Source organism: Solea senegalensis, unplaced genomic scaffold, assembly GCF_019176455.1.
Source record: "Solea senegalensis isolate Sse05_10M unplaced genomic scaffold, IFAPA_SoseM_1 scf7180000015077, whole genome shotgun sequence".
NCBI classification, from domain to species: Eukaryota; Metazoa; Chordata; class Actinopteri; order Pleuronectiformes; family Soleidae; genus Solea; species Solea senegalensis.
This window is the reverse complement of record NW_025321217.1, coordinates 54,819-71,023: the sequence shown is the minus strand read 5'-3', so window position 1 is coordinate 71,023 and position 16,205 is coordinate 54,819. Positions and strand designations below refer to the sequence as shown.

Genomic DNA, 16,205 nt, shown 5'->3' with positions numbered 1-16,205 from the left:
TTTGACAAAAAAGTCATACTTTAGTATGCGGTCGAAATTTTGACAAAAAAGTCATACTTTAGTATGTGGTGGAAATTTTGACAAAAACATAATAGTTTAGTATGTCATGTTAGTATGTTGCTCAGATTTTGACAAAAAAGTCGTAGGTTAGTATGTCGTCCATGTTTTGAGAAAAAAGTCATACTTTAGTATGTGGTCCAAATTTTGACAAAAAAGTCATACTTTAGCGTGTGGTCAAAATTTTGACAAAAAAGTCATACTTTAGTATGTTGTCCAGATTTTGATAAAAAAGTCACAGGTTCGTTTCTTTGAATTATTTTTTCTCATACTATTTTTTTCTCATTCACACTCTTTATCTTCATCTTTCGACACAATGACATCTTTTTATTCTTATTTTGTCTTTTCTGTCTTTTATCCAAATAATCAAACAGGAAGTGCTGCCATTTCACAAAAACATTTATTTTATTTTATCATCATTGTCGTCATGTTCTTCAAACACGAAGGAGGCGGAGCCACTTTCATTGTGAAAACACGTCACAGCAGCATTTTTCATCTTTTCTTAAACATTCTGACGACGACATCACATTTTTTTCATTTAACGGTCATGAAGGAAATAAAAACTCCGCAGCAGTCGTGTTCGATTAAAGTAAAACTAAGCGTGAGAGCGTGAGAGGGAGGAGGCACCGAGGATTTATGAAAAATAGACTCTACTGTATATTTATACGTTTATATAATACTAAAATATCCATATTAGTACATGTGGATTGATACAAAAATAAACATGGTTAATTATCTGCAAACTCATGCATTTGGCACAAAATTTTGTTTCAAGTCCAGTGGTTCTCAAAGTCTGGGTCGGGGACCCACAGATGAGTCGCAGGAGATTATTTTTGGGTCCCTTAATAATTTAAAACATACATGTATCTATGAATGTTTTAATTAATGTAGTAAACATCTTTCAGACGCACAAAGTTTGTGAAACACTGTTCTCGATTGACGACGCGACTTTCCACGGTTTAGTTACGAACAGAAAAAAAATTGTTAAAATTTCTTTTTTTCCCCACCAAACACAAAAAAGGTGAGTTCATTTAATTCTAAATAATTAAGGAAAAAAACACATTCATGTCCTGAGCTAATGAGTGAACATCGTTAAAAACCAAAGTGCTGAATTTATTTAATATTTATATTCTCCATTTTCAACGTATATGCTCAAGGAATTTTTTTATTCATTTTCTAAAAGAAAAATAACAAATAATTTAAATATGTGAGCAGACTTCAGAATTTTTTTTTTGCCACCGATAATAAAACGACAAAATGTTGAGGTTTTTTTCAATACCAATTTTTTAAAGTTTCTGGATGGTATCAAAGTTTGCGCGTTTCATCTGATGTCGTGACTTTAACTCATATTTAAATTACGCTGCTTTGTCTCGCCTTATTTTTGGGACCAAAACCTCTATTTTCTGTCCTCCAAACAAAAGAATATGAATCACCAAATTAAATCCCTATGGTTTTTTTATGTTATACATCGACGGCCCCTACACACAAAACCGTTAGTTAGTATTTTTATCGGATTGAAGGATCCTAAAAGTAACTTTTTCAAAAACCCAGATTTACAAAATAGTTTTCGTGTGTAACAACAAATTCGCAACTTCGCAAAACAATGTCATAGCTCGTCACCACCTTCTTCTGTATTTTATTCGTGAGCTTCACGAGATCCATTTACATTGCAACTTGGAAGTCGGGGAAAAAAAAAAAAGATTTCAGTCCACCAGATGGTGCCAGGCGTCTGTGTGAGTACATCGCAAATATGTGATGTACGATACTATTTTTGCAATATCGCGATAGCGTATGTTGGCGAAGCCCCACCCCAAGTGTTTGGATAGTTTACTTAGCTCTTTATGCGTTCAATTTCATTTTAGAAGAAGTGGGAGCGATATTGACCGCCAAGTTTACCGTGTCCCAGGAGAGAAGTCGGAAGCGTAAACCTAACTCGGACTAGCTACCTTTGTCTATAACAACGCCCTACGTGGAATTTTGCACACACAAACTCCGTAGAAACAAGTGTACGATGACAAAACTGCAACAGTTTACGTTCACAACTGATTTAGTAAACAAATGCGACAGAAAGTGCAAATGAACGGTCAAAGTATCATCAGTACCATCCTGGAATCCCAGAGGTCGCTCCAAGTTGGAAATTCCGAGTTCCGACGACAAGTGGAATGCAAAATCAAGCTCCACACCTCCTTCTTCCTCTCCTGTGTTTGGTGGCGGCGCCACCTACAGGTCATAAATACTATAGCGTTTAGAGTCATTTCTTGAAACAATGCCTGGGAGTTTATGTGAGTTTATGTGTGTATAAAAATGGTAGAGGAAGGAAGGGGAAAGTTCTGGTTCGGTGTGGTTTTGAGTCTTCGACATAAAGAACCAACAGTAGCTGCCGCTTTCTTCTGGATCGACAGACTCGACGGTTCTTTAACGAACAGTAACACGAATCATCCGTTTGTCGCGTCCAGGATTTCTCAGTTCAGACAAAAACCAAAGGCGCTCAGCAGGCGTCACGTGACTTCAGGTCTCGTCAAAAGTCAGAGCGAGTCCGTCGCGGGACCGTTGGACTCGTGTAACGGTGTCATGGTGGGAGGGATGAGGCTGTCCAGCTCCTGCCTGTTCCCCGTCTTCAGGAGCCACTCGTGGAATTTAACGCCCACAAGTTCCTCAAACTTCTGCTTCTGCTCCCTGTGAAACACGAGCACAGATCAGTCGCCATTATGTCATTTCATTAGTTCTGAGCATCTGCAAAGTACGACACTTCCTGTCGATTTACGGCAGATTTTAAATGAAATTATTTTACGTAAAATGTTTTAGCACTTATTCTAATTAAATAAAAGATGTTGTTTTATTGTAAACGAGCAGACAGAAGGGAGGAGTTAACGCGTTAACCTCGCGGTTACCAGCTAGCGCTCATTCAGCCGATCTCACATAGCACCTCAACTTGGCTTTCAAAATAAAAGCCACTGGACTTTGACAATAAAAAAAGCTTACAGTTTAGATTCTAATGAAATAAAATTCATTTTTGATTTAGTAGTCATTCAGCAAGTAAAAAACATTAGCGGTAAAAGGAAGTGGTCACACTTTGCAAATGAGATGCATTCAAGGACCCTGGAAAATAGAATCACTTCTTCTTAGAGGAGCAGAAACCTGGTAAATTTTTACCTCTTTTACAAACACACATGAAGTCCAATAACTAAATGCTTGATGCTGCTGCCACCTTGTGGTACCAGATGCAGTGCACACAGGAAGTGACTTATTTTATGTGAAAACAGCAACATTTTATTGAAAATAAAAATAAGCTCCCACGAAAAGTTTCAGAAGTGATTTTTCTACTGTCAGTGAGTCATCATCTAACCGCTTTATCCTCCACCAGAGGGTCGCGGGGGGTGCTGTGCCAATCTCAGCTACATCGGGTGATAGGCGGGGTACACCCTGGACAGTTCGCCAGTCCATCGCAGGGCCACACACAACTAGAGACAAACAACCATTCACTCTCACACTCACTCCTACGGTCAATTTAGAGTGTCCAATTCACCTAATCCTCACATTGCATGTTTTTGGACTGTGGGAGGAAGCCGGAGAACCCGGAGAGAACCCACGCACACACGGGGAGAACATGCAAACTCCATGCAGAAAGGCCCTTGTTCCAACCGGGGCTCGAACCACTCTCGCTGCAAGGTGAGAGTGCTAACCACTACACCACCGTGTGGCCCGATTTTTCTACTGCTCCTTTAAAAACAGGATTCTCGTCTCCTCCCGCCCCAGCTCTGCTGCCGTATACACACAAACATGTCCTTTGCTCAAGGACACATGAAGCTGAGCAGAGCCAGGAAATGAACCCACAACCTTCCAGTTGAATGACAACTCGCCCTACCACTGAGCCACCATGGCTCAATCCTGACTTTTTTAATACTTTTACTTCTAAAACTTAAATACATTTTATACATAAAATGACTTTTGATACTTAAAAACAGTAAAATGTCGTCAACTTTAAGATTTTTACTTAAGTAATGTTATACAAAAGTATCATTTACTGGTCACATATTTGTACTTTTACTGAAGTATCACTTTACGTTATTATATACAAGACTGCAAACAAGATAGAACTACAGCTTTAGATCCTCCTGGATCGTGTGATTGGTCACTCACTTGTTAAGCCGCGCCTCCATCACCGTCCTCTGCCAGCTCTGGATCCTCTTCTGCTTGTCGTCGAGCGCGGCCTGATACGCGACGGGTAAACCGCCGGGCACCTCACACGTGTCGCCCTCCATCTTGAACGGCACCACCAGGGCATGAAAGTCAGCAGGGGGCAGCAGACGGTAGCAGGCGGGGTCCGGGTTTGACGGGTTGATGAGGCCCTCGGTTCCCAGCAGCAGAGGATGATCCCAGGCGTTGGGAACCACGGCTAAACCCACGTTGGCCATGTGATCCTCCAGGGAGGGGTAGAACGTGTGGAAAGGCCCCAGTGTGAGGTCAGAGTTCCCGGGCAGAAGCAGGGGCCGCGTCGGGGTCAAAGCGTGGATGGTGCAGCGGGAGGAGGCTCCGACGGCGATCCTGCCGGCCACACACACCACCCGCACGTTATGGCAGCTGTGGATGTGGACGCTGGTCTCCACAGGACCCAGAACCACTAAGCTGTCCCGACATTTGTCCAGACTGACCGACCTGAAGAGGAAAAACAAGAAACATGATTCTAAAGCAGTACTTCTCAAATAGTGGGGCGGGGGGGGCGCGGTGAGGTGTTGGGGGGCGTGAGCGGTAGGGCAGGACAACTCATACAGCGGGTTATACAGATAAATAAATAAAAATGATCAGGTTCTCAATAGTACTTCAATTTGGGGGAGCATGAAAAAATGTCTGTCCTCGGGGGGGCGGGGAACCACTGTTTTAAAGAAAGGACAGACCAGGAGGAACAAACATGGCTGCCATTTTATTGAGCAAAACACTCACTCATGAAAAACTATAGTGGAAAAGTCTAGAATCCATCTCCTGTATTGTCTCACTGTTAGACAACTCACTCTCCCACACCAAAGTCCAGAGAGAAAACCAGTGATTTTAGCTGCGGGGACACAGGAGCTGCCTCGTGTGGTCACTTTGTGTCACTGAGGTCGATCTGAACGAAAGACTTTAAATGCCGAATTATTAAAACAAGTCATTAGAACTGAGCGATGGAGGCAGCAGTGGATCAACGACTCGTGTGTGTGTGTGATGTTAAAATCAGTGATTTTCTCTATGGGCTTTGGTGTGGGAGAGTGAGTGGTTTACAAACTTCAGTTTCCTGTTGGAAAAGTCTAGAAAACAGTGAGATAAAGACGTGAACACGCTCATAGACTTAAACATGAAGTGGATTTCTTGAAATCTAAAGAATGTGTTTGATGATCTCACACCAAACCCCATAGAGAAAATCAACGATTTAACATCACAGCACACAGGAGACGTTGATCCACTGCAGACCAGCAGCTCCTGTGTTTTCTCCCTGGGGTTTGGTGTGGCAGAGTGAGTGTTTACCTGAGCGGCGACAGCAGGTAGATGAAGGCGTCGGAGCATCTGTGGATCTTGATGTTGGCTCCTGTCAGCTTGTCCGAGGTTTTCGCCAGCGTCTGTTTGAAGACCTGCGACATCAGCACCATCTTACTGCCGGGCGGCGCCGTGTGAGTGTTCCTGGCTATTTTGGCTCGCTTCATGGCTCCTTCCACTAGAGGGCGCAAGCACAGATGGTCATAACACACACACACACACGCACCTTCCTGTATATAATATCATACGCCTCGTGTCCCGCGGGCCTGGAGCTCCACACATATGTGGTCTTGAGTCTACAGGAGGAGGCAGACGGGGTTCATACCTTGTTGAGCCCAGGCCAGCTTCTTGCCTGAGAGCAGACAGGCGGTGATGCCAAACGGGTTGAGTGTGAGGTTCTGCTGCAGACAGGAGAGCAGCTGGTGCAGGGAGAAGGAGTGGCTCGCTGTGGAGAAGCCGGCCTGAGTTTGCAGAGGACCTCTGGTCAGCAGACGGTGGACCGGCTGCACCACTTTGCTGCGGGACACTGAGCCCTCCAGGAGGAGACTGAGGCTCCGCACGACCTCCAGGGAGATCTGGAGGAAAGAGTTACAGACAGATGTATAAATATGATGCACAGACAGCATTTCAGCTGAGTCATGTCACATTCTTTAAGGGAGAAGAATATTTGTGTTGAGAATGACTGCACTGGACTGATATTGGCATCGTCAGATACTCGTCGTTCTGCTCAGATTAAAACTGTACACATACTTACGACATGTTTCTGGTTTTGGATAAAGCGTCTGCTAAAATGACATGTAATGTTTCTGGACTGCTGGTGAATTAAAAACAACCTTTGAGGTTAAAATGAGGCTCTGCAGCTTCTGAACACGTGTGGACATCTTCTCGAGATTGTCCTAAAAGGACACTAGAAAGTCTCCATGTGTTCAACCATGTGTTTGAGAAGGCAGCAGCAGCAGGAGAAGCTCCACATGACACTCAAACCGGCTGAGTGTCATGCTGCCTCCTGTGGCCAAAAACAGTATTACACTTATGTCAGCTACACACACCTGACAGTCCCTCAGGGCCTGTCCAGACCGGGACATCTGTCCAGGCTCCACCAGCAGCTCCAGAATCTCAGCGAGGTGGTTCTGGACGAAAGACAGATGAGCCTGGTCGTCCCAGTTCTGCCGAGTCAGAGGGAAAAAAAGCAGAATGAGAGGAGGAGTAGATTTGAGTTGCTCCTGTAGATGCTCTGGTGTCAGAATCATCTGTGTGTCTTTTGTCCTCTACAGTAAAAAGGACCTTGTTCTGAGAGCTGGTCTTAGCTTCTCGGTCTGACGGAGACGGGGAGCGAGTGCGGTGACTGGGCCACTCCTCGCCGATCAGGGACGTTCTCAGGGACACGCGGTTCAGCTGCTGGATGTAGAGGAAGAGGAGGAACTGCAGCGTGTCCACGGACAACTGCAGCAAAAAAAAAGAGGACAAGAGTGAGATATCGACGTGTCCCAGTGGAGCAGGGTTACAACATTAACGTCTGCCTGAGGCAAAACACAACACAACACACAGCACAGTCTGCGTGACATGATACAAAAGAGGTCAAGTGGGACAAACAGATGGAATCACACACTCTCATGTTAACTGATCTCTCTCACTCTCACCTTCGTCCTCTGCTGCTCCAGCTCACTTTTCGAGGAGCACTGGGAAAGACACTCCGCCCACTCCAGCCTCTGCTCCGCTGTGTGACCTACGAGAAGGTCAAACGTCTCAAAGTAGAGCCACGCCAGGTCCTCTGGAAGCTGCAGCTTCCCACAGGCGATGTGTCTCCACATGGTCCAGCCCAGCAGGGGGAAGCAGCCGTCCCGCGTCCGCACATAGCTCGCCATTTTGCGAAGGTAGTGCAGGCCGAGTTTGGTGGGAGGAGCCACCTATGAGACGCATTATTATTTCAAGTCTTAAAAATATCACTTATCACTTTATTTCGCCGTTATCTGGAAACTAAAGTTTGTAAACCGCTCACTCTCCCACAACAAAGCCCATAGAGAAAATCAGTATTTTAACATCACACACACACACACAGGAGTTGTTGATCCACTGCTGCCTCCATCACTAAGTTCAAGTGTCTTATTTTGTAAAATTCCTTTGTTCAGATTGACATCAGTGACACAAAGTGACCACACGAGGCAGCAGTAGACCATCAGCTCCTGTGTGCTGTGATGTAAAACCACTGATTTTGTCTATGGGAGAGTGAGTGGTTTCCAAACTTCAGTATCCTGTCAGAAAAGTCTGTCTAACAGTGAAATAACGTACCAAACTAAGTCTTAAGATATTGCAGACTTGCACTGACTTTATATACATGGACATATGTATACAAGCCCATAATATTATTAATAACAGTAATTAGAGAGAATGTATTCACCTGCAGGGCACCCAGTAAGAAGGGCTCCATACGCGGCCATATGCTCACACCCTCTGCCTCCATCCTTAAAGGTGAAAATAAATAAATGTTAACATAAAAATGTAAAGCAAACAGGAAGTTACATTTTGCAATCAGGTGAAAACACCAAAGACAAAAACACTGCATCGCCTCATGTCTAAATGTCGCAAAAGGTTTCACATTACATTAACAAAATATGCTACAAAATATTATAAGGTTACAAAAACATGTAACGATGTAATGATGCAACATTATAACAAAAAATCACTACCACAAACATTATTTCAATTTTTTTTTACTAATGTTGTAAAACGTCTTGCATCAACATAAATGTCACAAACTATGTTGCAAAAATGTCACTAACATTACAACACATTTCTTGCTGAGGCCAAAAGTCACAAAAAACTGCAATGTTTCAAAAAATCTTAAGACGAAAAAAATGTCATGTCCAGCTAAAAAAGTCATTAAAAGAAAACTTTCCATACATTTTTGTAATTGCAAAAATGTCACCAAATTTTGTACGGTTACACGATTGTTATCAACTTTAAAAGTGCCAAAAAAAGTCACACATTGTTGTGATTTTGTCAACAATAATTTAATTAAATTGCAAAAAAAGAGCAGTTTGACCACAGAAACTTCTTTTTTTAGTGCGTTGCACATAAACATCGTGAATATCGCCATCATAAATATCGTCTCGTCTCTACTTCGCGGCCATGATGAACGCATTGTAGAGATGCAGCATCATCCACCTGACGCTGTAACGCTGCCATGACAACGGGTAGAGGATGCTTACGTCACTAAAAAAACCTGTCTTAGCATCGTGATGCCAAAGTTTAGTTCAGGCTAACCAGGCTAGCTGAAGCTAACACAGTCAGACAGCGGGTAAAGCTAACGCCAACGCGAGCTAACAAACACGCTACTTGTTCAGTTCTAAGAAGAACTTTTTTGTCTCATTTCTGTCACAGTTTAACTTTAACACGCGTGATTCTATGCTGTTAATAACTTAGCAGCAGTTAGCATACGATGCTAACCAGACCCACAGTGCGGTTTTGTAGTTTGTTCTTACTTCCGGGTCCCGGCAGCGCGCTGCTCCGTGTCTGTGGAAGATGAGTCCACGGCTCTGCTCAAACATGAGTGGGACAAGATGAGGTCTGTTGTGGTTTTAGAGACGGACTGAAGCGGACCAGAGGCTGACAGCAGCTGTTGCTGCTGCTGTTGCTGCAGCGCTTCCTCCTACTTGGCGCCTCCTCTGTCCTGGCATCTGTTGTGCGCGTCCTCCGGGAGCGCGCTTCATGCTGCGTTCACGTGCTTCAGCAAAAAATGCTGTAAAACATCAAAGAAGAAAAATAACTTATCATTTATCATATATTTTTAATATTATCATTGTTATTGTTGTTAAACAATAATTGTATTAGGAATTTAATAATGTTAATATAATTTGTGGTTTAATTTAAGTTCAATTTGTGCATTTTTTATTTTCATTATTTTATTTTACTCTCAACATTTGGTTAAAAAGACGGTTATCTGAGCTATGACTTTAAGTGTGTTTACCTACACACTTAAAATAAAAAGTAAGAGAAATAAGGGTTAAATCTTATATAATGTTGATATAATTTTTTTTTATATACATACGTATCCCATGTTCACTCTTATTCTTCTTAATCTTATTCTGTCAATATCAAGCCCATAATGTATATATATTCTGGAAACTGTCTATAACGTACATTCTTTTTTCACTTTTTTCTAGTCTTCTATTATTTATTATATTTATCTTTACTGTCTTGCTGCTGTGACAATGTAAATTTCCCCACTGAGGGACTAATAAAAGACTATCTTATCATATATATGTATGTATATACAGTATGTGTGTGTATATACACACACATACTGTATATACGGGGTGGAGTGGCTCAGTGATTAAGACCGGTATTCTGTGTGCGAAAGACATAATGGTCGCAGTGGTCGCAAGTTCGACTCCGGCTGATTGTACTCAATTCCATTGTAAGTCGCTTTGGATAAAAGCGTCTGTTAACTGACATGTAATATACACGTATATATGAACATATACATACATACATACATACGTGTGTGTATATAAAAAATATGTTGTTGTTTTTTTAAAAACCCAACTATATTGAAATGTATTCTTTAAAATATATTATTATGCAACAGATGTATATTTGTATAAAATTATTTAAAATTCCGATTTAATTGACAGGACTTGAATCCAACACGACTGAGCTAAAGTCAGGCAGGAATGTGTTTCTTTAAATAAAGGCGGGGCTTGTGTGTAGAAGGCGTGGCTTGTGAGCAGGAGGCTGAGTGTGTTCAGGAGGAGGAGGAGGGTTGTTCTCTGACAGGAGGAGGAAGAAGGATCCAACCTTCAAAAGCCGGCTGTTGTTTTTTTTTTACCTTCTTCCTTCTGTCACACTGGAATCTAACATATGGCGACCAAAGGGATGAATGTGTGCAACATTTGCTGCCTCCTGCTTTACATCAGCACCGCGGTGCTTGCCGGGTAAGTGCTCTTATTCCCGGTCCACGGTACCGGGAGCAGCATCGCCGGCTGGTACACATGTTCCTCTGTGATTGGTCTAAACCTGTTTTATATGTGTGGAGTGGAGTGAAGCTGGGCTGTCACGCCGAGCTAACCTGCTAACAACAGCTAATAAACTGCTAATAACTACCACGGTGTGGATTTGTGGTTAAATATTTTAATTCAGCGTATGTTTGCGAGTAACATATTAGCTTAGCTTCTCAGGAGCTAGCCTTCAAATCGGTGAAAGTTAACCGGTAGAAGCTAGCTTAGCCCATGCAGAACCTGCCTGGGAATTGTCACAATTTTACGTTTACCTTCACATAAAAGTGATTTCATAGTATTTAGGTGCTGTTTTAATATTGTAAAGTAAAATGGATTGACTAGTCGTAAATTCGGCATACTTGTTGTATCAAAGAAATGTACTCAAATAAAAGCTAAACGTGGGTTTAAATGTCATATCACTGTGTAATCGCTGTCTCTGCCTTTAACGTTTAGGCGAGATTTCTATAAGATTCTGGGTGTTGACAAGAGCGCGACCGTGCGGGACATAAAGAAGGCCTACAGAAAACTGGCCCTACAGCTGCACCCGGACCGGAACCAGGACGACCCGAAAGCCCAAGACAAGTTCGCAGACCTGGGGGCAGCTTATGAGGTGAGTCCGCAGTTTGGTGTCAGTGACGTGGGACAGAAGGACACGCGAGATTTGACTCTCCGTGGTCATTTATTATCGCATTTTCATTCAAACAGACGACACACTCACACGTCTTATAACAAAAGTCTTGTGTAGCTGCTTGTATTTGGTTGTTGTAGGAAACGACACGTTCTTCTGTGATTGGTCGACTAGACCCGTGTGGCTGCATCTGATTGGCTGTCGCCTGTGCGCTGCTGGCACGCGCTAAAACAAGACGTGGATTAATAGGAGTGGATTAAAAACAGGATTGTCACACTTCAGCGGTTATTAGCAGTATATAAACATTTTAATACATCGTTTATATACAGTATTATTAATAATATAATAACATATACACATATATAATACATATGTATCTATATGGTTAATATTTTAATTGCATTTACTCACAACACATACAAATTTAAGTGCTTTATGTCACATTTGTAAAAATTTTGTGTGCTTTTTTTTCTTGTACATAGAGAAATTTTAAAACCACAATAAAGTTGTGTCTTTAAGTTTCACTAAACTGGAAAACTCCTTTAATAATCTGACGTGACATCTATCGCTTGTGATAATGTTTTCGTCCACTTTGTCCAGCCCTAACACTTATTAAGACATATTAATAAGTGTATAAGTGCTACTGTTGTTTTTATAATTTTTTACTTATTTTACGTATTACAGACTGAAATATGACAAATAAATTGATATTTCTTTTTTAACTTTTCCGTTTCGATTGAAAAAGATTTATACATCATTCAAAAATGTGCATTAAAAACCTACAGAGGAGTAAGAAAGAAACCAGAACACAGAGTTATTTACCAGAGATAACTGAGAGACAGATGACCGAGTGTCTGTGTGTTTGCAGGTTCTCTCAGATGAAGAGAAGAGGAAACAGTACGACATGTACGGAGAGGACGGACTCAAAGAAGGTCACCACAGTTCACACAATGACATCTTCTCCAGGTTTGTCTGCAGAGCAAGACAATATCTGTTCAATTACTAAATGAATCGACTGTTTAGATAATCGCCACGACAAAGTCGACCGCAACCATGGCATGGACTCAACAGGAAGTCGGCCATTTTGAATTTTGGTGTCCAATTTGGCGATTTGCACCGTACATTAATGAGCGAGACGCATCACAGTTGAGTCAAAAGTGAGGTCAGGGTACGTGTGTGTGGACGTGAGGGTCGTGTCATGACTGCGTGCAGTCCTGCTTCTGTTTTCTCTTTGTCTCGTTGGATTATCGGTGGAATCTGAGATTATTTTCTGCGTTTCTTCTCTTCTCTGCAGTTTCTTCGGTGACTTTGGTTTCATGTTTGGAGGAAACCGACAGCAGCAGGACAGAAACATCCCCAGAGGAAATGACATCATACTAGACCTGGAGGTCACGCTGGAAGAGGTGTATTCTGGGAACTTTGTGGAGGTACGAAGAAAACGTGAATCCTGCGTCTTGAATTAATTTAGAGTTTAGACTCTTTTTTTTTTCTTTTGAAATGGTTTACCTCGTGGTCTGTGGTCGCTCAGGTTGTTCGGAACAAGCCCATCGCCAAAGAAGCTCCGGGCAAGAGGAAGTGCAACTGTAGACAGGAAATGAGGACAACGCAGCTCGGACCCGGACGCTTCCAGATGACGCAGGAGACGGTGTGTGACGAGTGTCCCAATGTCAAGTAAGTCTGCAGAAACATCTAAGCATTCAAACACTGTTCCAGTCCTGATGAACCCAGAGCTACAGTGTGTGACATTCACTCACTCATTCATTCACATGCTGCCAGCACGTAACATGTAGACGAGAGTAGCCGGGAATCAAACCCACAACGACCTTGCTCTACCACTGATCCACCGCTCAAATCAAAACAGTCAGGAAAGAATTCCTATGTTTGTTTGTTTGTTTTGCTGTGGAACAACAAGATACACATTTATGATGCAAAATGAATTTGAATCTAGTTCCTCTTACAACCATTTTAACTGAGTCAGCGTTGTACCTAATAAAGTGGTCACATGACGTCAACATGTTTTTTTTCAGGCTGGTGAATGAAGAAAGAACTCTGGAGGTGGAGATTGAACAGGGAGTGAGAGATGAGATGGAATATCCTTTCATCGGAGAAGGTAAAGAAAACGATCTTTAACCATTATTTACTGTTATATAATATAAGGAAGAAGGTAATATATATAATTATAATATTCACTTACTGTGTGTGTGTGTGTGTGTGTGTGACCACAGGAGAACCTCACATCGACGGTGAACCTGGAGATTTACGCTTCCGCATCAAAGTGTTGAAGTAAGAATGAGATTCTATCACGACCTGAGCGTCAAAGTGCTTTTTCAGAGTTGCATACATTTTGACATTTAGAACTCGCTCTAAAATGCTTCCCCGCAGATTCAAGAGGGGCGTGGCCACAGCAGCCATTGGAATTTTGGATAATTGGAATGTGTTTGTGGTGTTTTTACTAACGTGTGTGTGTGTGTGTGTGTGTGTGTGTCCGCAGACACCCCGTGTTTGAGCGCAGAGGTGACGACCTCTACACCAACGTCACCATCTCCCTGGTGGAGGCGCTGGTCGGCTTTGAGATGGACATCGTACATTTGGACGGACACAAGGTAAAATAATCTGTGTGAGATTTGGATTCAAAGCGTGAGATTAAATCTGACGGGTTCTTTGTTGTTTGTCAGGTTCACATCGTGAGAGATAAAATCACCAAACCCAGCGCTCGCATGTGGAAGAAAGGAGAAGGTCTCCCCAACTTTGACAACGTCAACATCCGCGGCTCGCTCATCATCACCTTTGACGTGGAGTTTCCTCAGACGCAGCTCGACGAGCAGCAGAAAGATGGTGAGGCGTTCAGGGACCTGTGGGAGGCGTTCAGGGACCTGTGGGAGCAGACGATTTCAGATTAGAAATAGTATTTTTAAATAGACTTTGGCTAATATTCTGCTCAGCAAGCTATGCTATAAACTGGGATATGGAGCGTTCTATTTACACTCAGAACTCGGAATGAAAATAATAATTTTTATTAAATGTATACAGATTTTAATTTAAAAAAAAATTTTATTACACATTTTTTGTTCCGTTTCCCAAAAAGTCATGTGATGAAGTTGTGTTGTGGTAAAGTAGAACAAAATGTCGATTGTTTTCACACTTGACCTATAACCTGTAGAGAATACCTGTTAATTTCCGCTATAATAATAATAATAGTAATAATAATAATAATAATAACAATAATAATAATAACAATGATGATAACAATAATAATAATGTGTGTATTTGGTTTGTTGCAGGTATTCGTGGTCTCCTGAAACAAAGCTCCGTACAGAAGGTTTACAACGGACTACAAGGATATTAACACACACACACACACACACTGAGACACACAGTCTGGACTGAGACACACACACACACACACACACACACACACACAGGGTCAGGGTGTATATTTATTATTCTTTTTTTTCAGATTGTTCTCAGGACGGATTGAACCCACTTTTGTTTTTATTTTTTAACGTTTGACACAAAGACGTGTTTGGTTTGATTTGTCTTTGTTGTTATTGTCCTTGTATTATATGATATTATATTATATAATAATAATTTGTTTTGGTGTATTTTATAAAATTAAAGTCACCGCCTTCACCTGATGAACCGATGAACTGGAAGAAGAAGAAGAAAGTCCACAGATTAACGTCCGCTGAATTCTTTATTTGTTTTTGTGATAAATGAGTTTCTTTTTTGTTCAGGAAGAACTCTGGACGCTCTGGTCTCCACGTTCTCTGCGTTAGGAGTTGAACTCTTAAATGAAGCAGTGAATTTGAATCATAGTGAGGAGGAAACCCGGTCACCGCTGCTTCAGCGTCTCTCTCTCTCTCTCTCTCTGTGTGTTTGAAAACCTTTTTAAACGTTTGCTGCCTCCAGGTTTTTCTGGGCGAGTCCGAGGCCTCACATGTGAATAACGTGGCCTGTTTTTAAAAGCACGAGCTCTGGAGGGAGATTGTTGTACTTTTGACTGAAAAAAATAAAAAGATTTCTACAAACTCTTGTACGCCTGTACCACAGAGTCGCCAGCAGATGGCAGCAGAGTCTAAAGAGACCAGGTCTTTTTTTACGTTTTCTCACAAATGAAACAAACGAGCAAAAACACAAGTAAAGAAAACAATAAAACAACAGAATAAAAGACAAGAAAAAATCAACAATAAAACATGCTATTTCCACTAGCTGGCGCTGCTACCCTCCCACTGATGCATAACTCAACAGAAAGAAAATCTACCTTGTATGAAGTTCTTATTTTCTGTTTTTTTTAGTAACATTTAAAGGGTTGAATCTTTAAAAATGAATGAGTGTATAAGGTCAATAATTAGGTCACAGGTGAACTAATGCGCTCACTGAAAGTAACATTGAATAAGGTTTTTATAGCTTGCTTTTCAAAGGGACATTTTTTGCACTCAGTGATACAAGTGTGACTAATATTAGACACTAAGGGTTTGTTATTATTAATATTAATATAATTAATCATAATTTCCTGTCCTCTGATATATATTTATAACAGAGGTTATATATGTATATATATATATATAACAGCCAGCAGTAACACATACACACACACACAGTGGATTAGTGGTAGGGTTGTCAGTCACAGGGTCGACGGTTTGATTCCCAGCCCCCACGTTGCTGCTGGAGACTGTGGTGTCAGTGCGTGAACGTGTGTAAAAGAATGAGTGAGTGAATGAGTGAATGACAAAACTGCATCATGAAGCAGCTTTGAGTAAAAAAAGCTTCAGATAAATAAATGATTGTTTATCATCTTTGTTATAATAGTAGGAATCACATGTTTCTGTGTGTGTGTGTGTGTGTGTGCTGTGGTGCTGAAGGGTGTGTCCTCGCAGTCATTTTCAGCTGCAGATTAAAAACCTCAGTTTTACACTTTAAGATTATCATTATCACACACACACACACACTGATTGTTTTGTGCTCATTTAGAATTATTTTGTGTCTCATTTGTAATTTTGAAGCTGTTTTATGTA

General features: G+C 41.6%; 2 protein-coding genes across 2 annotated transcripts; one reads left to right on the top strand and one right to left on the bottom strand.

The window, feature by feature from the left end:
* Positions 1 to 443: 443 nt before the first annotated feature.
* tbccd1 (TBCC domain containing 1) lies at positions 444 to 9,240 on the bottom strand. The gene is made up of 9 exons (XM_044017111.1): positions 9,048 to 9,240; positions 7,964 to 8,027; positions 7,206 to 7,472; positions 6,850 to 7,008; positions 6,615 to 6,731; positions 5,891 to 6,140; positions 5,557 to 5,743; positions 4,198 to 4,713; positions 444 to 2,733 (listed from the first exon to the last, which is right to left on the bottom strand). Exons 2-9 carry the CDS (start codon positions 8,024 to 8,026, stop codon positions 2,583 to 2,585), a joined length of 1,710 nt encoding a protein of 569 aa, XP_043873046.1. The 5' UTR covers position 8,027; positions 9,048 to 9,240; the 3' UTR covers positions 444 to 2,582.
* A 1,108-nt stretch (positions 9,241 to 10,348) lies between these two features.
* Positions 10,349 to 15,218, top strand: dnajb11 (DnaJ heat shock protein family (Hsp40) member B11). Its single transcript, XM_044017109.1, has 10 exons — positions 10,349 to 10,499; positions 11,016 to 11,172; positions 12,059 to 12,156; positions 12,485 to 12,617; positions 12,719 to 12,861; positions 13,218 to 13,300; positions 13,416 to 13,473; positions 13,682 to 13,793; positions 13,866 to 14,025; positions 14,472 to 15,218. The coding sequence occupies exons 1-10, from the start codon at positions 10,426 to 10,428 to the stop codon at positions 14,534 to 14,536; spliced, it is 1,083 nt and encodes a 360-aa protein (XP_043873044.1). The 5' UTR covers positions 10,349 to 10,425; the 3' UTR covers positions 14,537 to 15,218.
* Positions 15,219 to 16,205: the final 987 nt, after the last annotated feature.